At 50.9% G+C, this 24,891-nt stretch overlaps 2 protein-coding genes across 2 annotated transcripts; one reads left to right on the plus strand and one right to left on the minus strand.

Annotated features, from left to right (window-relative positions):
- Positions 1-1,286: 1,286 nt before the first annotated feature.
- IGFBPL1 (insulin like growth factor binding protein like 1) lies at positions 1,287-13,273 on the plus strand (the record flags this gene model as incomplete). The annotated part of the gene is made up of 4 exons (XM_080940075.1): positions 1,287-1,722; positions 10,340-10,449; positions 11,100-11,216; positions 13,124-13,273. 4 exons carry the CDS (start codon positions 1,287-1,289, stop codon positions 13,271-13,273), a joined length of 813 nt encoding a protein of 270 aa, XP_080796201.1.
- Positions 13,274-22,379: 9,106 nt separating this feature from the next.
- ALDH1B1 (aldehyde dehydrogenase 1 family member B1) lies at positions 22,380-23,939 on the minus strand (the record flags this gene model as incomplete). The annotated part of the gene is made up of 1 exon (XM_080940084.1): positions 22,380-23,939. The coding sequence occupies one exon, from the start codon at positions 23,937-23,939 to the stop codon at positions 22,380-22,382; it is 1,560 nt and encodes a 519-aa protein (XP_080796210.1).
- Positions 23,940-24,891: the final 952 nt, after the last annotated feature.

Below are 24,891 nucleotides of genomic sequence, written 5' to 3' on the forward strand. Positions count from 1 at the left end.
GTCTCCAAGCCCAGGAACCCAAACACTCACCGCCCATCTCTCTTCTGCCCAGCTATAAACAGTAGCATCTTTATTTACTAATCAGGGGAAACTTGGGGGGTTAGGTTACATAGCAATACTTAATACATTCAGAGTCTCTCTTCCTTAGAGGCAACCAGGCCTGGGGTGGGGGGCAGTATTTAGCATTACGATACATAGCAAAAGTCCAAACCTCAACATAGGTGCCCTGAGATTTGTGTTCTGGGACCCCATCCTAACATTCTTAGTAGACAAAGGTCAGAACACGAGTGGTTAATTCCCATTTGTGCATCCAAATGCGGTGCAAAGTGGAACAATCAAAACCGGTCCTCACAAAGTCCAAAATACATCACTGTATCTAGTCACCACAAGGCCCTGTCAACCGTAAGACACACGGCTTTATGTAGCACTAAGAAACACCCATGAGGGGCTGGAGTCTTGGTGCAATAGTTAAGAGCACTGTATTCCTCTTCCAGAGGACCTCAGGACCTGGGTTCAGTCCTCAACAGCCACGAGGCAGTTCACAACTGTCTGTAACTCCGGTTGCAGGGGATCTGACACCTCCCCACCAATGCACATACGTTAAATGAATAAATTTATTTTTAAAGAAAGAGAGAAAGAAAGACCCGTGAGCGCGCACAGCCTTTTCACCTGTGCACCCATTGTTTGGAGGAGAGTTGGATTCTAGAGATGCTAAAAGGTGGGAAACTTGAAAATCTGTAGGCAGAAAAGGCCCTGTGCAAAGTCGTGAGTACAGCGCTTGCAGCCTAAGTGGGTGTTTTATATGAGGGGACTGGGCTATGTGCTCACCCACGCTTCCACAGGCAGAAAAAAATACCTGAAACATACCCAAGAACCTGATAGCCAGAGCGGCCACTGGAAACAGGGATTCGATCTGGAAGGGAAATCTATCCATCTATTTGTAAAAATCTGGCCTCTTAAACTAAAGCTCCCCTTTGCTAAACAAAACTAGAAAGAGAGCGAGGTTAAACAGGGCATCCTGGTGGGAAGTCATAACATTTTAAGGCCGGTGGACGCATTGACGTTTGTACCGGACTGAGTCTCCCACAAGAGCTCAATCGGAGGTGGCAGAGCTGTTCTGGAGACTTCTGTGCAGTTTTGCGAGCCAGTAGGGCCGCGCCGCGCTGGTCCCGGGCCGAGGGGCGCCCCGCGGTGCGGGCCGGGCCAATCAGCGGGCGCGGGGCGGGCGCGGTGGCTCTGCACGCACCGAGCGCTAAGCGGAGCAGAGGCGCGTCTGGGAGCCGGCCATGCCCCGTCTGCCGCTGCTGCTTCTGCTCCTGCCGTCACTGGCCTGTGGCCTCGGGCTCCGCGACGCGGGTAGACGACACCCCGAGTGCAGCCCGTGCCAGCCGGATCGCTGCCCTGCGCCCTCGCCTTGCCCAGAGCCCTGGATCTCCGCGCGCGACGAGTGTGGCTGCTGCGCGCGCTGCCTGGGCGCCGAAGGGGCGAGTTGCGGGGGACCGGTGGGCGCACGCTGCGGCCCTGGCCTGGTGTGTGCGAGTCGCGCCTCGGGGACGGAGCCCGAGGGCACCGGGCTCTGCGTGTGCGCGCAACGAGGCGCTGTCTGCGGCTCCGACGGCCGCTCGTACTCCAGCATCTGCGCGCTACGTCTGCGCGCCCGACATGCCACCCGCGTGCACCATGGCCACCTGCACAAGGCTCGCGATGGGCCCTGCGAGTTCGGTGAGTGGGGTTTGACCCAGAAAGACCCAAGCGAATGGGAAGAGCGGGACCCCAATGTCTAGGGTGTGGGACAAAGAATTTTATTGTACAAAAGTGGACAACACCGCCTGGGCCTCAGTTTCCCCTTCAGGAGTAGTGTTTCGCATCTTTCCACATCCTGCCTGCTGCCTTACCCACTTCCTGAAGACTTCAGCCCTAGGACAAACAGAAATGTGAATGCCTAAGCGGTTATTTGGAAATGGGCGTTGAAGTGGGTTCAGGTCCAGGTGGATAGTTTGGATGAAGAAGAAGGAAAGGTGGGGGATCCCCAGAGAGCAGGAGCCCCACGTGGGATTCAAGAATCACCAAAACAGAGCAACAGAATCCTGGGTATCCAGTGAGACTCAGACTAAGGGCTTTGAGGAGCTCCCGCCCACAAAGGGTGAGACCTTTGGAAACGTGAGCTCTGAAAAGACCGTGGGGCCGTAGAGGCCGATCCAGTCTAAGGAGCACAGAATCGGAAGGGTCTTGCTTTAAGGAAATCAACAGAAAACTACCAACCGCCAGGGATGCCAAAGGCTAACTGTTCTTAACACCACACTGTAAGTGTTCCTAGTGCCCAAACCAGTGTCCTGTGTCTCATATATATATATACATATATATGTGTGTATATACATGTATGTATATACATATATTCTCCAAAACGTTAGTGCCTCTGGATGTCCGGAGAGGCTAGCCTACTTTGCCTGTGTGTGTGTGTGTGGGGGGGGGTTGACTTGGTCAGGAACCCTGGAGAACAGCCTGTTTATTCCGTCTGGACAGGAGAGTGGGCAGTCCCAGGATGCTGCCGTGAGGCCTGTGCTTCAGGCCTTCTGGGGATTTCTGTCCAGGGCTGGGAGAGGAAGTCTAAGTCGGATACACAAGTTAATACTTCAGGAAAGACACCCGGGGGCTCCTTTTCCAGCCCTCAAGTGGTCCTTGGTGCGGTACTCCCCTCTCCCTCCAAACATTCTGTGGAAATGTGCTCACATCCAGGATTCTGGGGGACTGCTTGTCATGGGGCAGGAAGTCCACTACACACAGAGGCAGTGACATGCAAACCAGTGAGGGGCTGAAGCAGGCTGGGTGACGAGAAAAGTCACCACGGCTCTTTCCTAGTTCAGGCTCCAGTGGGGACAGTGCTGGGGGCACTCCTCAGTAGGGTGACACTGAGCCAGGTCTTCTCCCCTGCACAGCCACAGTAGCTCCAGGGGAGCCATTGTTGATGTTCTGCTTGGAATGCCTGGCTCAGGACAGAGTCCCGTCTTTCCCTGTCACTGTTTTTACAATCTGCCTCCTCAGCAGTTGGTTCACACGCATTCCCTTTGTCTGAGACAGGTAGCACTAATGGAACACACAGGACACAGAAGAAATGCTGACCAGGCTCCTCAGAGCTTCCCGGTGATGGGTGATGATGGGCTTGGGAGATTTTTCCCCCCTGGAGTGGAATTCTGTTCCTAGGAGAAAGAGCCCGTAGAGGCATATGGGTCAAAGCTGCTGTTGAACAGAGGGGACCCAGACCCAGAGAAAGCAGGGGACTTGTCCCTGATGTCCACTTAAAGGCTGCCACCTCTCAGGTCCCAACCCCTTGCCCAGCACTCTTTCAGAACTGGACTTGATAACGTTAAGTCAGGCAGATGGCGGTTGCCATGGTTACCGGAGTACAGACAGATGGCAGATGGGAAGCCCACATCCCTAATTCACTGAAAATTACCAAATGACAAGTAAATGTGCCAGCCCCCAGACTCTCAGTGGGCTCTGAGGCCGCCCTGGAGAATAAAGCGGTCCTCAGAGCCAATGGGAGCAATTCAGAAGCCACTTCCCAGGACCTCATTAGTGGCAGGCCTCAGTACTCCTGAGCCCAGCTGTCCTTCCCACCCGGTTTCTGTCACCCGCCTCAGACCTGATGATGTCTCCCTGTCACCTCTTGTCTTCACAAGCTTGTCCTTGTGTCTCAGGGAGGTACAGACACGTGCACAGGAGACTGGTTCCCTACACTGGCTGCACCTCATTCTGGGCTGCCCTAAAGCCATCTTTAATTCAAAAGACACCGCAGGAGCACTTTTAACAAAGCCCCAGGGGACCCTGTGTGAAGAGAAACAGTTTTACTTGGTGACAGTCACTCAGCTCCTCCCAGACACCTCCACTTGAATGGACCGATGGTTTATAGTATTGATTATCTCCTTCCCAGTGGTGGCAGTGTCTCTGTGATGCTTCCCTGGGACAGGGGTGGCAAGCTGTCCTTCCCAGAAGCCCTTGCTCTGAACTGCTCACTGCCTAACATTTAGAGCACCCTTTGATCTTTGTACCTGGAGGACCTGGCGTGTGAAAATTCTATTGTCACACGCTGCCATTGTTGTCCTCGATTTTTGCAACGGTTCTCAACCGTCCTAATACTTCGACTCTTTTAGGCAGTTCCTAGTGTGGTGGGCGGGCGATTCCCCAATCATAAAATACGTAAATATCCATGTTTTCCAATGGTTTTCGGCGAGTCCTGTGAAAGGGTTATTTGATCCCCAAATGGGTTTCGACCCACATGTTGAAAACCACTGCCTTCATAGAAGGGACCACTGAGGCACATCAGGAATTTCCTGGAGCTCCATGGCTGGCCCTAGCTGAGACAGGGCCCCAGGTTGGCTTGGCAGATTCCTCTCATCCTCCAGCCTGCCGGCCTTTGAGCCCCGCAGCTTCTCTAAGAGTTTGAGCTCCTGAATCTTAGAAAATTCACCTTGGTTGGAATCACTGCTCCATTCAGAAGCCTGAGGTGCGTGTTACCAGGTAACCAGAAGAGGCAGTGAATGCCACTTTGTGAGAGGGACAAAGAAAGGGGCCTCATGTTCCAAAGCCTTTCATGAATGCTGAGGGAGGGGATTTGAGTCACAGGCTGCAGGCAGTGGGATTAAACTGGGGCTCCTTCCACATCCAGCCGTGATTGTGAGCATAAATTATCCAGCCTGTTCTGCACGTTGATCATTAAAGTCTTTGCCTGCGTGTGTCTCAGTACAAGCAGACAGTCTCCTGGGGGCTGACTTTGGCACAATTAACTTAAGTCTCTGAGGCATGCAGGACTATCTTTCATTTCAGCCACCAAGGACCCATTAATGAAAGGGGTAGGGAGACAGATCACCACGTGCAGTCACAATAACACAGACCCTTTGATCTGTGCAGACCCATAGAGCTAACACACACGGTCATTATGCCCCGTATCTCAGAGGGTGTGGGGAAGTGTCGTTCTCTTCCCAGACAGACAGTGGTTTACAACCCATGTAAACACCAGTGGGCACCACGCAGAGTCCCAGACAGCTGAGTCTCCCTGGTGTAATTTTGCTTATCCAGTGGTACCAGGTCCACTAGGACCACTCTGACCACACAGAGCTAAGTGACCGTGGCCTCCTGTCTTTCCCCGGGATGGACCGGGTGGTACCATCATGAATTCCCTGGGCTGAGTGTGAGTGGAAGGAAGCAAGCACCGAGTAGGGCAGAGTTGTAAAGATGGAACTGATCCGCTTAGAAGACTTGACTGGCCAAGAGCTGACCTTCTGGGGGAGATACTTTATCCTAGTCCTGCTCCCTCCAGGATAATGACAGCCCTGATAACCCGGAGGTGACATGCTAGGTCCTGGGCTCTTTGAAGAAGGCTATTATCCATCCCCCAGCCTACAGGCAGTTTCTCTGAGTGCTGGTGACCCTGAGGGTTGAGGGTCATGGCCTCTGGGATCACCTGGGGCAGCAGATACAGCACAGCAGAAAGGACTGTTCTAGGTAAGTTGAGCTGCTGTGTCCCCTGGGTCCCTCCCTAGGACACTGTAGCAGATTGCAAGGGGTCTTCAAGTGTTCCTCGCTGTGGAGGACAGGCAGGGGAGATGTCATGGCTTAAACCTGAAGTGTTCCTGGAAGACTTGTGTATTAAAGCTTTACTCTCCAGCTGTGGCACTACTGGGGGGGTGGAGTCCTCAGGAGTTGGGGCATGACTAGAGGAAGTAAGTGGGCACCCATGCCTTGGTGGGAAGTCTTGTCCCAGAAGCCACCTCTCCTTTTCCCTCTGCTTCTCGGCAGCCATTAGGTGAAGAGCTTTCTTGCCCTCTACCCTTCCGCTATGAAGTCTCTGTCTTGCCACGGACCTAAGCCACAGAGCCAGCCAGCCATGGACTGTCTCAGGTTCCTGCCTATGGCACCTGTACCCATTCTGAAGACGCCATAGCTAAGGCGAAGGGTACACAGCACAGACAGAACTCTAGGTGGGGTTCCTTGACCCCGCCTATCATACTAGCTCCTCTGCCTCTGGTCGTCACTGAGCAACCTGCTGTCACACCTGAATACGGTGACAACTGGAGGTGTCTGACCCGCAAGTGTTATGGGCTGTCACTCCTGGGCATCACTGGGAGGTGACGATGTGTGGAGTGTCCTCTCCCTGTACAGAACAGAGCCTAAGTGACTGGCCTGAGACCGTCACTTCAGAATGACCAACTGGCAAGGTTGTCCTGTGGCAGTCTTCTGGGGACCTGGACCTCCAGAAGTTGAGCCATCCCTAGAAGTGGGGGTAGGGGCGCACTTCTTACACTTGGGAATGTGGCCCACACCTGGGTTGGCATTTCATCAGCACGAAATCCTTGCAGCAAGCATGTCTGAACGGCTTTGCTTTGGCTCATGGTTCTGGGGAATCCAGTCCAGAATCTGTAACCCCACGTCCTCTCTTAGCCCCCTGGAGAGAACAGCACACCTTGGCAGGAGTGTGTGTGGTAGAGCACACTGCTCACCTCCCAAGCCAGCAAGCAACAGAGAGAAGGTACCAGAGCCCTGCTGTCCTCTCTGAGGTCACACCTCTGGTGACCTAAAGGCTCCAATTCCTGAAGAGCCTGTCACCCCACTGTCACGCCAGCCCGGGATCTCAGCCTCCAGCACATGAGCGTTAAAGGCTACTTACCCAGCAACCATCTAGGAATCTGAGACCTTAGTTCATAATTCCGTACCTGTGTGACCAGACGCTACTAAAGCCCTGACCTCCCAGGAGCTTCCCAATTAGACATTTAGCATTTCACACTTTTGTCTGTACACAGTGGTGCCTGTGTAGCTTCCCTCAGAGCAGGCATGTGGCTCCCTTCCCTGACATTCCTCTGTTGAGTTCGCTCTGTGTCCTTGACATAGGTCAAATCAATATGCTAGAAACCCTTGACTACATTTTAAAGAACTACTCTCTTCTAGGTTGGAGCCACCAAGATAACAATGGTCTGTTCCTTCAGGTCCTTCACCTTCCTAAGATTTACTTTCCCATCTGGAAAATGGGAGAACACTTACTTTTCAGGGCTGGTAGGAGGGTACAGGAAGAGCCCTCCTGGGAGAAAGGCAAAATGGTTTTTGGATAGAAGTTAAGTCTTTATCTTTTAATTTGGACCACCAAGAAGAGATCCTACCTCCCCTCACCGCTGAGCTGGGGCTAACCTTGAGCAGCGCCCCCTGCTGGCATCCGATAAGATTGCTGGAAAGGGAGGAGTTAGCAGCTGTAAGCAGCCAGCAGCGTGGTAACTGCCCCTTACTTTCCTTCCATGTTTGCTGTAGACTGTGCAGAGCTGTTAAAGATCAGAACGTGAATTTAGTGTCATATGCATTCAGATTAAAGAAGATGACTGTCGACAGCCTGAGGAATTTTCCAGGTTCACACAACTGCTTTGGTTCCAATGGTGACTTCCCAACTGCATGCCAAAGGTCAGTCCAACGTGGACCTGAGAGCCAGAATGAGCTATGCAGCATGCAAATTTATAGATAAACGCATTGGAAAAGGTCCCTTTACCACCGAAAGCAGAAGGGCTCTTTTGTAAAGGAAATGGCGTTTCCTGCCATGAAAGCCCAGGCAGAGCCTTCCCCAGACATCCCTTCTTAATTGTAGTTATTGAAGGAGAAGGTGCGGGAGGCTCGCAGGAAATGTGATTTACTGGTTTATTCATTTAGGTTTGAAAGGGAGTGATGAGGTCTCATTTAAAATTTATGACTTTACTTGAAGAAAAGTGAAACACGTTGACTAAACGTCCCCCTGGAACCCATTGAAGGCCCTGGAACCAGAGGTGGTGTAACGCCCCACAGCCGTTCAGGGACACAGGAGCCTGTGTCACTGAGGGGGTGCAGGCAGAAGATAATGTGAATAAATTAGCCCCTCTTTGTTGTGGCAGATGGGGCTTCTGCCAGACAACTCCTTGTGTGGGTCTGTGGCTGCAGGGCGTGTTGAAAGTGAGGGACAAGGGCTGCAGCCCTGTCATTGGTGCCGAAGGACAGGATGGGAAGGAAGCAGCCACAGTGAGAATGGGCTCACCACAAAGTGTTCTAGGAGCCCAGCTCCACAGGCAGTGAGCTCTCCATTCCTAGAGGTGTGTAAATGAGGCCGGAGGCACACCTCCCATGCTCAGGCACTGGCTCGGCAAGGTCTGTTTCACTGCGTCTGCAGGGGCCTGGGTTCGGTTCCCAGAACACACAGGACTGCTCATAGCACCATAGCCTCCCTGTGGCCTTCTGCCCCTGGATCCTATATGTCACCAACCTTGTCGCTCTCCGGTCTCTGATTTTTGATGCAGCTATATCCCAGTGGTCATGGGCCCTTCCATACTGTTCGCTTTGCTGGCTCTGGAATGGTGGTGTTTCTCTTTCACGTGCTGTGTCTTCGTTATCTGCCTGCCTGTCTGTCTGTCTGTCTGTCTGTCTGCCACACCTGCTCCTGACTCTTGATCACATGTCATGTCACAATAGCAACTGCTTTCTCCTTCCATGGCTGGTCACTCTACAAGCAGGAGAACCAGGGGTCTTCTCCCCAAACCACTAGTGAAGAAGCGAAAACTGATTTCTTTCCTTTGCTCGGACCTCTGTTTTGCCAGAGCTCATGGCTGGGCGAGGTCTCTGACACAGGGGAGAAGAGGTAGCAACTCCTGGACCCTTAGGCCAGCTGTGGTGCAGCTGGGCAAAGACAAACTGGCCCCTTGTGTAGGACTTGATATATAGCTGGGCCTGCAGGATTGGTAGCACATAAAACCTGAACACTGGCTGGCAGTGGTGGCTAACACCTGTAATCCTAGCACTTGAGGAGCAGATGTGTGCAGATCTCTGAGTTCGAGGCCAGTCTGGTCTACAGACTGAGTTCCAAGACAGCCACAAAAGAAACCCCATCTCAGCTCCAAATCCTGAACATCAAGGTACCCCTGGATGAGCCTAATGGTGTGCAAAGAATCAGAGTGTGAAGTGTGAACTGAGCGTCTTGCCTGTGCTGGAGGGCCTCAAATAAACACAGCCTCACATCTCTCTTCTCGGAACCCTTTGTAGGCACAGGCAGAGAAGCGCCTGCTGTGGCTCTGACCTGGGTACCTTGGACACTGCTCCTCAGGGTTCTTAAGTCTTTTTCATAGAAAAATCCCTGTGTATGGCGTATATAAAGTAAGCATCAAACACTTACTGATAATAAATCACAATGAAATAGGCTTTGAGTTCTTTGATGAAGAACTTAACCTTGGAGGCTGGAGAGATGGCTCAGTGGTTAAGGGCATTGGCTGCTCTTCCAGAGGTTCTGAGTTCAATTCCCAGCAACCACACGGCGGCTCACAACCATAAGTAACTTCAGTTCCAGGGGATCCGATACTCTCTCCTGGCTTCCACAAACACTGGATACACATGTGTTGCACAGACATACATGTAGACAAAACACAATCATAAAGTTAAACATTTGTAAAAAATCTTGGCTGGCACCAATATAGCAGGATGTAGAGAATCCTCGACACTTTCAAAGCTGACCAATATTTTTATTTGTGTGACACCCTTCATATGAATAAGCATACACCACAAAATGGCAGAAGAGGGCTGGGGTTGTGCCTCAGTGGGTGGAGCGCTTGCTCAGTGTGCATAAAGCCCTGAGCACCTCATAAGCCAGCTGGTGCCACACAGCTCTAACCCCAGTGCTCGGGACTTGGGAGGCAGGAGAATAGGAAGTTTGAAGTTATCCTTGACAACGTGGAGAGTTTGGGGCCAGCCTGAGATAAGGAGACCCCTTAAAGAAAAGGTCTTTGTTTTCTGCAATTCAGTCATGTTTTCAGCAAGAGCGGGAAGTACATACAGTAAAAAGGAAGTTAGCAAAAACAAACCAAAAACCTCCACAGACCCCCACAGTTTGTCCCCCACAGCTGTCTGAGTCTGAGCTGAAGCTCGAGGGGCGCTGATCTCAGCGGTGTCGTCAGAGTTGTGTAGTAGAATGGGTGGTCTGAAGCTCTACCCTCCGAAGCCACGACCGCCGTGAAGCTATATGGTGCGACACTAACCAGAGAAGCCAGATTCGCTCCCCGTTTGACTTTGAATTAAATTTTGGTCAGTGTGTGTTCAGAAAGTTTTGTCGCCAGGTTTTTCTGAACCGCGCCCCCCACAGGTACTTCCGGGACTCACAAAAACAAATTCTAGGAGGCCAGGAATAAATGTGCAGACGGTGCTGGGGACAGTCAGAGAGAGTATATGCTAAGACCACCGGACATGGCTACTCCCTTTCCTTCGGCAGGCTTCCCTCTGGCCCTCAGAAACCAGGCTTGGGGTCCTGGCCTATCAGGGTAAAGGGTTCTTTGTCTTTGTCTTCTCCCAGCTCCTGTGGTCCTCATGCCCCCACGAGATATTCACAACGTCACTGGGACTCAAGTATTCCTTTCCTGTGAGGTGAAGGCTGTGCCCACCCCGGTCATCACCTGGAAGAAGGTATTCTTCTCCAAGAATGTATACATTTGTCTGTGTGCATGTGCTGTGAACATCGGTGAAACAGTCAGAAGGGGCTTGTGAGTGGTGAATGCTTTCCTTAGCTGTGTTAGAATGGGAATCTTGCATATGTGGTCCGGAGGAGTCAACAAAGATACACCAGCCCTATGCCTCAAAGCTGGTATCCAGGACACTCCCAAAGGGGGTTGCATTCCTTCCCATACCTTCTGATCCTCTGGCCACTTAGGTGTTTAGAAAGCTCTGCTAGCCGATCTATGGTCAGAGCCTGCTTTGTGGTGGCACAGAGCCGTAAACACACTTGGCTGGAGATGCAATCCTGTTCCGAAGACTGAAGACCAATTCTGAGACACTGGTAGTCACAACTTTGGGTGGACCCTTGCCACAAAAGCCCTAATAAGGACTGTGGAATTCTTAGCTGTTCCTTTATCCTTTAGCAAAATTTCCAGCAGGGGGCGCTGTCTGAACAGCTACAGATCTAAGGGAGGGTGGAGTTATTTGCATAAAAATGAGAGGCATTTGGATTTCTGACTTGGAGTCCCAGGGGATTCAGGTGGTCTGAGGTCTTGGGGGAGGTCGTCCTGGCTCAGATTTTTTTTTTCTTAACTGTGCAATGCTTTCTCTGTATTGAGTAGGTCAAGCGCTCTCCAGAAGGCACTGAGGGATTGGAGGAGTTGCCCGGAGACCACATCAATATAGCTGTCCAGGTGCGAGGGGGCCCTTCTGACCACGAGACCACATCCTGGATTTTGGTGAGTGTTTCAGATTATTGGGTGTTATCAGCAAACCACCCTTTGTCTCCCCACATGTTATGCTCTTAAAGCTGTTTCTTATACTTTTCTTTTGGTTCTGCTGGGGAATTGAACCCAGGACCTCACTCCAAATTTTTATTTTGAAGGCCGAGGAGATGGCTTGGCCTAAGTTCACTCCCTGAGCCCCACACGTTGAGTGGAAAGGTCTGACTTCTATAAGCCCTCTGACACACGTGTGGATATAGACCACATATATAGACACACACAGATGTGTGTTAAAAGAAGCATAACTTTTAAACACTAGGCACACATTTATTTTGAGACTAGGTGTTGCCAAGTTGTCCAGGCTGACCCTCTGAGTCATTTCTGTGTGCCACCAGACCCAGGGTGGCCTATCTGTTTCCCACTGGACCCTCTGTAGTAGGTAGGGCAGGTTAGATAGCTCCCAAGGGCATAAGCAATGTGCTGCAGGGGGCCTAAAAGATGTCCCAATGTTCAGCTGTGGATGAGCTGCTACGTGGTAAGGAGGGTAAGGGTTTAAGATGGAATTGTCCAAGGATGCTCACGGGGAAGATGAGGGAGTGTACCTCAGCACCAATGTCTTCCATTTCCCTACTAGGATGGCCCATTAAGCTCCACTTAAAGTAGTCCTTGGTTTTCCAAATCCAAAGTCCCCAAATCCACATTCCTCCAAACAAAAGCCTGGTCAGTCCTATCACAGCAATCCCCCAGTCCCTGGACCAATTTTCATCTTAGTTAGGGTTTCACTGCTGTGAACAGACACCATGACCAAGGAAACTCTTCTAATGGACAACAGTTCATTGGAGCTGGCTTACAGGTTTTGAGGTTCAGTCCATTATCATCATGGGGAGAAGCATGGCAGCCTGTAGGTGGGCATGGTGCTGGAGGATCAGAGAGTTCTACATCTTGATCTGAAGGCAACCAGGAGGAGGAGGGTCTCAAAGCCCACACCCACAGTGACACACCTACTCAACAAGGCCACACCTCCTAATAGTGCCACTCCCTGGGCCAAGCATATTCAAACCACCACACACAAGATTTTTACCTTCACAAACTGCCTTTTCCTGTGTCTCCAATCTCTCCAGAGGTGATTGTTTCATTCTGTTCCCTACCCAAGAATAAATACCCCTCCTCTTCTCCCTTGTTCCTTTTCTCTTTCTCCCCCATCCTCTCTTTGTCTCTTTATCCCTCTGGGGAAAATAAATCTCTTTGTGCTGAGAACTTAGTCTGAGGATGTCTTGAGCAGAATACCAGTCCCTTCAACATTTCATCCAAAAGGGACTTGGAACCCTGTTGAGTGTATGTGGCCATCTCAAATCAAGCATATTTCCTTATCTCCCCCCTCAGTGCATGAGGGAAGTTGGGGACAAGGTCTCTTGGTGTTGTCTTGTAAAGAAAGGTTACCTCATAAAGAGCATTTGGAGGTCTTCTCTGGTGGGTTGGTGTTTGTTCTTTTCCTCAAAATGAGCCCTTGTCACCTTTAGTTAAAGGACCAGGTGGCTCACAGTAAGGACAGAGAAGACACTAAAATAGAGTCACAGCAGCCACCTGCCCTGTGTGCCTGGCCTCCGTGACAAGACGGGACAACAGGCCGCTTGTCAGACTCTGAAAGGGAACAATCATTCATGTCTGGCCTTGTGAACTGAATACAGGCTCCGTTGTGTGTGTGTCCCTGTTGCTTAGCATGCACGGTAGCAGAGGCCTCTCATCCTAGCTCTCTGCAAGTGGAAACAGGAAGGCCAGGAGTTTAAGATATTCCTCAGCTACACAGTGAGTTTGAGAGCAACAAGAGACCCTGCCTAACAGGAAAGAACGTTGACTAAGGCAGGCGGCTTTGAGTGTGATGTGTTTATATGATTATATAAACTTGCCTGTTGTATTTCTAGATCAACCCTCTGAGAAAGGAAGACGAGGGAGTGTACCACTGTCACGCGGCCAATGCCATTGGAGAGGCTCAGTCCCACGGCACGGTGACGGTCCTCGATCTGAACAGATACAAACGCCTCTACTCCGAAGTTCCGGGTGACCTCCTGTGATGAACATGGTACACACCCAAGCCATTCCTATCTCCCACCCTATAGCATAAGAGAACTTAGGTGGTTTATTAGAGAAAGATAAAAGTCTGGGAAACCTAGGGAACGCAGAGAGCGGGCAGACTGAAGGCTGGCAACGGGAAGCTCGGCTGTGTTCCCAACAGGAATCTCTGAGTTTCCCAGAATGCAAAGCTAAGGGCTGTGAGCATGACAGCCCACAAGCTTTCCCTGAGCCAGACTGTTTCTGTTTCCATGGCTGGAATTACTTCCTATGGTGATGAAAAGAGGCCTGTGGACACTGTGGACACTGTGGACACTGTGGACACTGTGGAATTGTCCCCACAGGGAGCCCCGGGTTGTGTTTTGTCCCACCCCCGTCTTGGGCAGCCCTGTACCACTAAACCCCACCTTCCAATCCTCAGCACTGGGTGCTGCCCAGCAACATACCTGGGGAGGGGAAGGGCAGATCTCTGTCTTCTGTCCTCCTCATCACTTAGGTGACAGCTGGTTGCAGTTGTTCCCACCCACAGGTGACAGGGAACTTGGGAATCCTTTCCAAGCCAGCACCAACTGCTCAGCCGCCTCACAGCCACAGACGGCTGCTCTCTCGTTCATATACAAGTGACATGTAATTGCTGCAAGATGACTGTGACTCCGCTCCACTGTTTTCTGAACCCAAACTAGGCAGGAGCAGCAGCCTCGGTGTGGGCCGTGTCCACTCTGGTGGCAGACGGGAGGAGCAGGATCTAAGGAGTGCACAGTCTCATTTGAGTTTCTGCTTAAAAGTGATGTCACATCTGCTGATGGATCCTTGGCCATAGCAAGTCACACACAGCTGTGCTAGGTGGATGAAGTGGGGCACATGCACACACACACACACACACACACACACACACACACACACACACACAGGCCACTCATTAGAGCCAAAGGACAGAAAGGCATGACCCTCCCACAGGGTGTCTTAGGGTTTCTATTCCTGCACAAAACACCATGACCAAGAAGCAAGTTGGGGAGGAAAGGGTTTATTCAGCTTACACTTCCACATTGCTGCTCATCACCAGAGGAAGTCAGGACTGGAACTCAAGCAGGTCAGGAAGCAGGAGCTGATGCAGAGGCCATGGAGGGATGTCACTTATTGGCTTGCTTCCCCTGGCTTGCTCAGCCTGCTTTCTTATAGAACCCAGGTCTACCAGCCCAGGGATGGCACCACCCACAATGGGCGGGGCCAGGGATGGCTCCACCCACGATGGGCTGGGCCCTCCCCCCTTGATCACTAGTTGAGAAAATGCCTTACAGCTGATCTCATGAAGGCATTTCCTCAAAGGAGGCTCCTTTCTCTGTGATAACTCCAGCTTGTGTCAAGTTGACTCAAAACCAGCCGGTACACAGGGGTGAGAGTTACCATCATGAACCATTGTTAAGACTGACCAGCAAGCTCTAATAGAGCAGGGAAATTAGAGAGAAGTATAACTGGCTTTCTTTTATTTTCATCTATTTTAAAATTTTTATGTGTATGAGCTTTTGCCTATATGTATGTACGTGTGCCTCGTGTGTGCCTGATACCCGTGGAGACCACGGAGGGCGTTAGAGCCCCTGGAACTGAATTTACAGATGGTTGTGAGCCGCTCCGTGGGTGCTGGGAACTGGACCCAGGTCCTCTGCAAGAACAGCCAGCGCTCCCAGCTGCTGAGCCATCTGCGATAAACATTTCAGAAGCAGGATCTTGCTGTGGTTTAAATCCCATGATCCTTTTGGCCACTTTAATGGGCAGCCATCCATCAGTCCTTTAGAGAACATGTGGAGGAATGAGAAATGTCACCTTAATCCAAGGGGTGCAGTCAGCTTGAGGCAGGAGAAACATCTTTACACTGGAAAAACTGAAGACGTCGCTGAGGAAGTGGTCAATATGAAAATGTAAAACCAGAAGAATTCAGCAAAGCTTGGAAACCAGATCTTACAAGTTTTCATCCCAATACTCAACATTTTTATGGTGCATGATACATATTATTGCTTGGACTGTCTTACATAGCTGATAATACGTGTTTTGAGCTCCTGCCCCAGGGCCCACTTCCCCCTCAGCCCTGGCTGCATCCCTCACGGAGAAGGGATTTGAACCTCAGCATCACACCCTCCATAGAGGTCATTACAACAGAGCAAGCTCCTGCCTCTAACGTCTCCCCTTTTCTTCCCAGGCTTCCTGAGACACTGGTCACGAGACAACAGCTGTCAAGGAACGGATCATTTTACTCTGTGAAATCTGGGGAACCGCTGGCTACTTTTTGTATGTGTGTTTTTTAAGGGGATGCAAACTAGATTCTTATGCAGATGTAGTTTTTAGCTAGGGGGGGTGCATGCAGCTTTTGTACACTTTTGGAGTGACTCTTAGAACAATTCTTTTTTAACTCTTCTGTCCCAAGAAAGGCCACACACTGTAAGTTTGTAATCCTAAAGGGCTCAAAACAAGGCACTTGCCGACTGACTCGTGACTTGGTGTCTGTAGCTGCTTAGTGAGTGCTTTGTTTCAGTGTGTGTTATGAAGGGAGGGGGGTCCCTGTACCCCTATCCTTGGAGACTGGGATGGATATTTTTCCTTTTCTGTAGTCCAACCCATCTAGACTGAGATAGCCCTGGGAAACTATAGCCCACCTTGACTGAGATGGCCCCAGGGAACTATAGCCCACCTAAAGCAAGATGGCTCTGGAGAACTATAGACCATCTAGAGTGAGATAGCCCTGAGAAACCATAGTCCACCTAGAGTGAGATAGCCCCGGGGAGCTATAACCCTGCCATCCTTTTTACGTCATCAGGTGGCTCTCCTCCTTCCTACGTTCTCCCTGTGGCAAGGAGATCTAGTTGTGGGTGGGGCCCATTGACCAAAGTGTGCAAACTGTTAACCCAGCATTCTTTCCCAGATAGACAGGAGACACCTAACTTTTGCTGTCACACTAAAGAAAAGACACCAGGTGTCATCTGTAGATGGTGGGATCGCACTGCAGTCTGTGCAATTGTCCTTACCCAGGCAGAAGGCTTTCCTCCCTTCCGTAATGGGGAGAATTAAAAAGGAGAACATCTGCTTTCTTGTCTGAACAGTAGGTTCCTCCCCCTCCCCTTTTGTGGTTTTGTTTTGCTTTTGAGGCAGGGTTTCACTGTATAACCCTGGCTGTCCCGGAACTCACTCTGTAGACCCAGGCTGGCCTCAACTCACTGCGTCTGTGTGCCTCTGCTCCCGAAGTGCTGGGATTAAAGCCTGGCTGACTGCAGATTCTTAACGTCGGGGTTGGGGTCCCCACTGTGAACAGGCCTGAAAGTTCACGAGGCACTGCTCCATCCGAGAGCCCAGCCACAGCTGGAAGAGCAGGGTTGTTTGCCCTCCCAGTCCCTGTCAGCCAGGCTGAGGGAGGAGGTGCTCTGCCTTTGAGCAGGACACAGCTAGAACTGCCTCCCTGGCTCACTTTCCCCAGGGGAGAGGAGATGTTCCACACCCACTTGGTCCGAAAGCTCATCTCGGCTTCTTGCTGCTCACGTCTGCCATTGTGTTTTGGAGTTAGTTCTTCTTAGAACTGAACTTTCTTCCTTTAACCTAGCAGGTCCCAGTCTGAAATGCTGGGGTGTTGTCACCCCTGTGTGTTGCACGTACAGAGGAGACAATGGAACGTGGTGCCCGTGTGCATATTCAATGTTTGACCCTGCGCACGTCCCCTTTGCTCGTGGGCCTCTGTGTCTTCAGTGAATATGATGAAAGCCTTTCTCTGTATAAAATCAGAAATGGGGATGTCTTAGTTAGGGCTTTACTGCTGTGAACAGACACCATGACCAAGGCAACTCTTATAAGGACAATTAATCGGAGCTGGCTTACAGGTTCAGAGGGTCAGTCCATTATCATCAAGGCAGGAACATGGCAGCATCCAGGCAGGTGTGGTGCAACAGGGGCTGATAGTTCTACATCTTTATCAAAAGGCAAACAGGAAAAGACTGACCCCATGTGGTTAGGAGGGAGGTCTTAAATCCCATGCCCACAGTGACACATTTCCTTCAAGGCCACACTTCCACATAGTGCCAGTCCCTGGACCAAGCATATTCACACTACCACAGAGGATCTACTCACGTCTACACTAGCAGTGTACCCCTCAGTGCCCCCATTGTGATTATCCCCGTGTCTGAGAGTCCGCTATTAATGGTCCTGTGAATCTGAGTAGGAGGTGACACACTCAGATACTTAGTGAGATGACATCAGAGGCTGTCACCTCGGAGACACCTGGCTGTGGGAAGGAGATAGAAGTACCTCACTCACCTGACAGCAGTTAGCACAATGTGCTGGTGATTACTGGGTCACTTCAGATCTGCCTTGGATGCAGGAGACCCCAGTGGAAGGGCTGAGTGTTGAGACCTTCTGGTGCTGTGTGTGTCATACTTATGAGTGATGTGGGTAATCGATGCGTGCTGTGTTGTCTGAAATGTTTGTCGATGTAAAAAAAAAAAAAAAAAAAAAAAAAAAGTGGATCTCCATGGTTGTTCAGCCTAGTGGCCTTTTCTGTCTGGGGACAGCTTCAAGGATCCCTCCTGAAACCTGGAACACATGCTGTGGCTGTCCCCATTTGGAGGCATAATTGCCCACCTGCACACCCAACCCTGCTTTTATAGACTTTGTGATGCTGCAAACCCTGCACTCTGAGATAAATGTTCTTAAGGTTGGGCTCTTGCCCACTCCACCCTGGGAATGTGGCTTCAGGTGCTGGACCTGGACCCCCTCATCCATGTTTGTCATCCCGTTTTTTCTGCTTTTGTTAGCTACTTTACCTAACCCCCCTCATCTCTCCCACCTGGGCTGTGGTTACCTCCTTGCCTGGTCCCGACCTTCATTTTTTTGTTGTTTTGTTTTGATGATGTTGCTTGGAAACAGATCCACGCTGTGTAGTTTAGACTGGCCTGGAAGTCCATATATACACCAGACTGGCCTCAGATGACAGAGGGCTGGAATTAAAAGAGTGTATTCTATCACGCTTAGCCCTCTACTTGAAACCATTCGTTTTGCTTTGCTTACATATGTGTCTGTGCACTGCCCACATGTATCACCCACAGAGGGCAGGACATCAGACCCCCGAAAATTAGAATTACAGATAGTTGTAAGCCACCTGTGGGAGCTGGCAACTGAGCTCAGGTCCGCCATTAGAGCAGACGATTTTAACCACTGGACCATCTCTCCAGCCCTCTCCTCATAGTTTTTAAACCAGCCCTAATCCTCCACTGTTCCCAGCCTGATCCTTCTGAAACTTCTGAACTTGTAGGAGCCACTATTCATACATTTTAGTGACATCACTCAGTACTCTGAGCTCTCGTTCCCCGGTGGACAGAGTGAGGAAGGGGATCAGGTACCAGAAGGACGCAGTCACTAGGTGGGGGACTTAAACGAGTCAGCTTCCTGCCAGCTATCGAAGGCTGAGCCACCAGCTGCCCAGCAGTTTAGAGAGAAAGCAATAGCGCCCACACGATTTTAAGTGTAACACATTTGAGCTTTTCTATCTTTTATTATTGCTGTTTATACTCACTATTCCTAAGCCATAAGCTTGCCTTATCATAGTCATGTATGGGGAAAAAACCCAGGGCATCAGAGAGCTAGAAGACAGTGCTTTCTACACAAGTATGTGGGCCCCGGTTCAATCCATAGAGCCCACATAAGAAACTGGGCATGGGGCTGGAGAGATGGCTCCGTGGTTAGAGCACTGCTTGCTCTTCCAGAGGTCCTGAGTTCAACCCCCAGCAACCACATGGTGGCTCACAACCATCTGTAATGGGATCTGATGCCCTCTTCTGGTGTGGCTGAAGAGAATGACAGAGTGGTACTCACATACATGCATACATACATACATGTGTGCATACATACATACATACATACATACATACATACGTACATTGAAGGAGGAGCAGCAAGCAGCAGCAGACGACAGTGGTGCAAACAGAACTGGGAAGATGGATAGATCCCTGGGGCTCACTGTCTAGACAGCGTAGCCTAGTCAGCAAGCTGCCAGCCAACGAGAGACCCTGGCTCAAAAATTAAGGTCACTTGGGTAGAGTGGCATCTGAGGTCCTCTGCCTTCACCGGTGCACACACTCATGTAAGTACCTGCATGCTCATGTGCCACATACACATGTTTATCTGCACAAATGTGTACAGGTAAAAGTCTGAAAGTTGGCTTTGGGGAGTCTTGGGATGTATTCTCCACAGGTAATGGGGTACCACGGTGACTCTAAAGACTGTATTCAACCCCAAAGGTGTTCCCTTACTATCCTAGACCAGCAGAAAGCTGGGTCTTAGTAAGGTGGATAGTTTTCCTACAGGTTTTGTAGTGAAATTAATTCCTATCTTTAGAAAATGCCACCCCCCTTTCTCCCAGGACCGAGGATGTAGGGCAGACAGTCTGAGCCACGCATCAGGGAACAGTCCCCTCTAACGACTTTCCTCATTCTCAGGCTTCTCTGGGAACTCGTGAACGTTAAATCAGGGAGACTTATTCTGTGATATTTTAATTAATTAAGGGAAACCACATTGCTCTGGTGTCTGCAGCTTAATGAATTCAGGACACGGAGCCCAGCGCCAGGCTTACCAGAGTGGCTCAGTAGGGCCTAATTCTCTCCTGCAGTGTGAACACCATTATAAGTCAGAGCCGCCAGTGACCCCAGCTCCCCATCCCCTACCCTTTGGTTCTCACAATGCCCGTCGCTGTGGCTGGCTATAAAGTGTCAGGAGGGCTAGATGCAGACACAGCATCATTCAACAGGAGAGACAAAGGACTATGTCCACTAGGGTCCTGGAACTGGTGCCCTGTGGTTATCCAAGGATGGTTGCACTGTGTGTATTTTGCTTGTGGTCTCCCTTCTCTGTCAGCTGGGATTCACACAGCTTTTTTCCAGTTCCCTGCTGTGTCCCAGCATCTAGCACAATTCCCAGCATGCAGTGAAACACTTCATAAAAGGTGTTAAATACATAGACAAACTGACCACCTTCCCCTTGTCCTTAAGCCCACGCCTCCAGCAAGGTTCCTAGGTGGTATCAGAGCTGACAAGGGTGGGTGTGGCTGAGTCCCAAGCACTGTGAAGAGGTCTGGGGTTGTGCTTGACAAGGAAGCCTGAGCCCGGTGGGAGTCGGTACAAAGGATGAGTGGATGTATAAACAGCCTCGGAAACACAGTATCTACCACAGCTCAGACTCCAGACACACTGCACTGCAATGATACCTAGGGACGACCCCCCCTTCCTCATTTGAGGGGACACAGTTTATTCATGGCAGTGGGATGTGAAGTCCCAGTCACCCTGTGTCCACAGTCAGAAAGAAATGAATAATAATTTGCACCAGGCTTCCTTTATTTCCCTTTCTAATTCAGTCTGGATGCCCAGGCCATGGTATGGCACCAGCTATGCTTAGGGTAGGTTTTCCTAGTGTTACTAAATGCTGGGAGGCCGAGCCAGCCAAGTTGACAATGAAAATTAGTCATCATACTGAGAAACCTTCATGACTGTGCCATGGGGAAGGGGTTACAATGGCCTCCTAAGAGGAGAGCACAGAGACCATTGAGTCATGTCAGCCTTAGAGAAGTGTCGCAGGCATGGTGTCCTAGAAAGGGAGAAGAGACCCAAACAAACCTACAACTCTCGAGAAGCAGCTTCAAAGCAAACCATGACCCAAGTCACGGCCATCGTTACAAGAGTGAGCGAAGGCTGGGCATCAGCTGGGAGGGAGATTGCTTGGCATTTACAAAGCCCTGCACTTGACCCACAGCACCTCATAAAACTGCGTGGTGCAGAGGTGCAGACCTGTAATCTCAGCATTCAGGAGGAAGAAGCCGAAGTTCAAGGTCATCTTCCGCTACATATCAAGTTCTAAAAAAACAGAATCGTTTTGGTGACAGATGACTGAAAAGATGACCAAGGCATAGTATTCACAAGGTGTAACACTCACAGGCTGTGGTGTTCCCAGGCTGCAGAGTTTACTGGGTGTAGCATTCACAGTGAGCAATCTTTCAAACTTGGAGTGCTCTGTAAGCACCATGATGTATCACTATAGAAGACAAGGTGTTAGCTGGATGTTAGCTTCTGACCTTGACCTGCAGGCTTGGACTTTCCTTGACTACCTCCACAGTGTGTGTGCACTTGAGTGTGCATGTGTGCGTGCATGTCTGTATGTGTGCTTGTGTGCATCCATGTGCATGTGTGCGTGCTTGCACGTGTGTGCATATATGTGTGTGTGCGCACGTGTGCACATGCACACACACACAAGCACAGCAAACAAGACTGACAATGAACGGTGAACTCTGAGATTTGAAGCTAACCAAAGCTCTTCTGATAAGGTGACTCAGAAGAGGTTGGGGGACGGCAGTGGAAGTCCCTAAATGACACTTACGGACTTGCTCTGGTTAGGAACTATAACATTTCCCATGGGTCTTTGTCCTTAGTCATCAGTCAAGAGAAATCCAAAAGAAACCTAGAGACATGGGGTATGGGGGGTGGAGATTACTACTGGGGTCTTGTCTGGGCCAGAAACAGCAAAATGTTCAGAGTAAAGAAAAACTTCGATACAGATTTGCAAATAGAACACTGAGCTTATTTTAATTTTAAAATGAAATTAATTCCCACACCCTAATTAAGTGCACAGTTTGGTAGTAAATCAGCACAACTGCAGAGTTGTCCAACTGTGTCCACTGTCCAATTCTACAACATTTTCAGAACCTCCCCAAGAAAAGCCCCAAGTCCAAAAGCATTGTTCCCCTGTTCCCCTCCCCGAAGTCCCCGAGGCCGGCGTCTTTCCCTAACCATTCTGGTTTTGAGGCTCGTTCCTTTTGATGGCCGGGCAGTGGTTTGGAACACGCCTTCTGGAGACTCCTAGGGTTCCCTGGCAATAACTACTCCGTGAGGTGGGACTGGGCTGAGCTGGGCTGCAGTGTGTCCAGCCTCCGTCTCTGCTTTCGATAGACTAGCTCTGATTTCACTACTTTCCTTGTTGACACTTCTTACAACACTTTGCTGGGAACTCAGGCTGAAATCCAATTTTGCCCTCTGCTGGCTGGATGTCGCGGAGCCGCAGGACGGGGCTGGGCCTCCAAGGTGACCAATCTCAGGAATTCTTCTCGGGAACCTTGATGGTGACGGTCTTCACCTCCGTGTAGGCTCTAAGCCCATCCTCCCCCAGCTCCCTGCCATTGCCGGATTCCTTAAAGCCTCCGAATGGCGTGTGGCAGGTGACAATGTTGTAGGTGTTCACCCACACCGTCCCGGCTTGCAGGGTCTGGGTAAAGTATATGGCCTTGTCCAGGTCTCGGGTGAACACAGCCGCAGCCAGGCCGTACCTGGTGTTGTTGGCTCTCTGGATCACCTCCTCTATCTTCTTGAACTTGAACAGAGGCTGCACTGGCCCGAAGATCTCTTCCTTGGCGATCCTCATGTTGTCCTGAACGTCCCCAAAGACTGTGGGCTTGATGAAGAAGCCGCGCTCCCCCAAACGCTCCCCACCACAGAGAAGCTTTGCCCCTTCCTTCTGTCCAAGCCGGATGTAGCCCAGGATTTTCTCAAACTGCTCCTTGTCCACCTGAGGTCCCTGTTGGGTGTCCAACTCAAACGGGTTCCCCACTTTCCTCTTCTTGGCCTTCTCCACAGTTCTCGCGAGAAACTCGGGATAGATGGATTCTTCCACGAACGTCCGGGACCCTGCGCAGCAGCACTGGCCCATGTTGAAGAAAAGGGCTTCGTGACACTGGTCTACCGCGTGATCCATGTCGGCGTCTGCCAGGACAATGCTGGGGCTTTTCCCACCCAGCTCCAGGGTGACCCTCTTGAGGTTGGACTCACCAGCAGCCTTCTGGATCAGGTGGCCCACCTCGGTGGAACCTGTGAAGGCGACTTTATCCACATCCATGTGCTGAGCAATGGCTGCTCCTGCAGTGGGGCCGTAGCCAGTGATGATGTTCACCACTCCTGGGGGAAACCCTGCCTCTTTGATGAGGGAGGCCAAGTACAGAGCAGAGAGCGGGGTCTGCTCTGCCACCTTCATGACCACAGTGTTGCCCGTGGCGAGTGCTGGGGCCAGCTTCCAGCCCTGCATGACCAACGGGAAGTTCCAAGGGATGATCTGGCCACAGACCCCCACTGGCTCATGGCGGGTGAAGCAGAAATGTTCACCATCCATAGGGATGGTCTTACCATGCCACTTGTCAGCCCAGCCAGCAAAGTAACGGTACACCTTGATGACTTCATCCAGATCCAAGACGTAAGACTCCTGAAAAGGTTTCCCGTTATCCAGGGTCTCCAGTGAAGCCAAGTACACCCGATCTCGCTCCACAAGGTCAGCTAGGCGGTTCAGAAGCCGGCCCCGCTCCGAGGCATCCATCCTGCGCCATGGGGACCCCAGGCGGAAGGCTTCCCGGGCGGCTTTCACAGCCAGATCCACATCTGCCCGGTCACCTTCAGCCACATGCCCAATGACCTCGCCTGTGGTGGGGTTCACTGTGGGGAAGGTCTTTTTGCTGACCGCATCTCTCCACTCATTGTTGATGAACAGCTGGTTGTAGCGAATCTCTGGGTTTGGGATCGGGTTCGGGAGAGCAGCAGCCGTAGAATATGAGGTAATCCTGCCCTGGAGGCAGAGGAGCCGGGGCACCAAGAATCGGGCGCTCAGCATCCTGAGGACCTTGGAGCAGATAGAAAGAAAAAAATAAAACAAAAAACAAGCTGAGCAGGAGGAGTGAACAGAGCTCCGCGAGGCCCACGGATACGGAGGGGTGTGGTCTAAAGCATAAGGTTACAGGATACAAAGGCCTGAAGAAATCTCTAGTCCACCCATCATGTCCCCTTCAAGTCTGGTCCACTCTTTCGCCTCTTCTGGGTCTCTGTTAATCATCTCTGGCTGAGCTCTGCAAAGCCCTTCTTGGTCCCACTGCAGTGCTTGAAAGGGACCCTAGGCCCGTCATCCTGGATGGACATTCAAGGTGCTAACGAGACACCTAGGCATGAGGTTGTGCGTGGACTGACAGGACATTTGAGGAAAAGTCCATGCTATGAAAATGAGGCAGAAAGCCTGGTCTGTGCAACAGAAGCCTGGTCCTCTGTGGACTTTTAATGTTTGAGCAGCTAAACTCCTCTCCAGCCCTGCTCCCTCCCCGTTGTCAATGGTCTGACCTTTAATAACCTGATGCGAATTCGGGCTTCTGCTTAGTTCCCTATCTGGGACTGTGACAACTGGTGTGAAAGCCCAGCTGATAAGAGTGTCCGATAAGCACTCTAGAAGTTCAATCACCCTACAGCGTAAACCTCGGAAGGGGCTCATTCCTGTGACTTTGGCACTTAGGTAGAGATAGCAGGATCAGGAATTCAAGGTCATCACTGGCTCCGCAGAGAAGACAAACTGATACAAAACAGACTCTGTCTCAGCAAACAAGAGCAACAGTAAAGCAACCCGGGGACACCTCTGGAGCTGCCCTCCGAACCCCCAAAGTATGTTTCCCAATCTCATTCACCGTGTTCTGATTTTACATGCCTAAGCATCGTTGTCTCTACGCATGTTAGGATGAGGTCCTGAGGCAGGGACTGTTGTTGCCATCATTCTGCTTTGCTAGTGTCTCAGACCCCAAAGG

The sequence above is a fragment of the Micromys minutus genome (assembly GCF_963924665.1).
Source record: "Micromys minutus genome assembly, chromosome: 28".
Classification (NCBI taxonomy): Eukaryota; Metazoa; Chordata; class Mammalia; order Rodentia; family Muridae; genus Micromys; species Micromys minutus.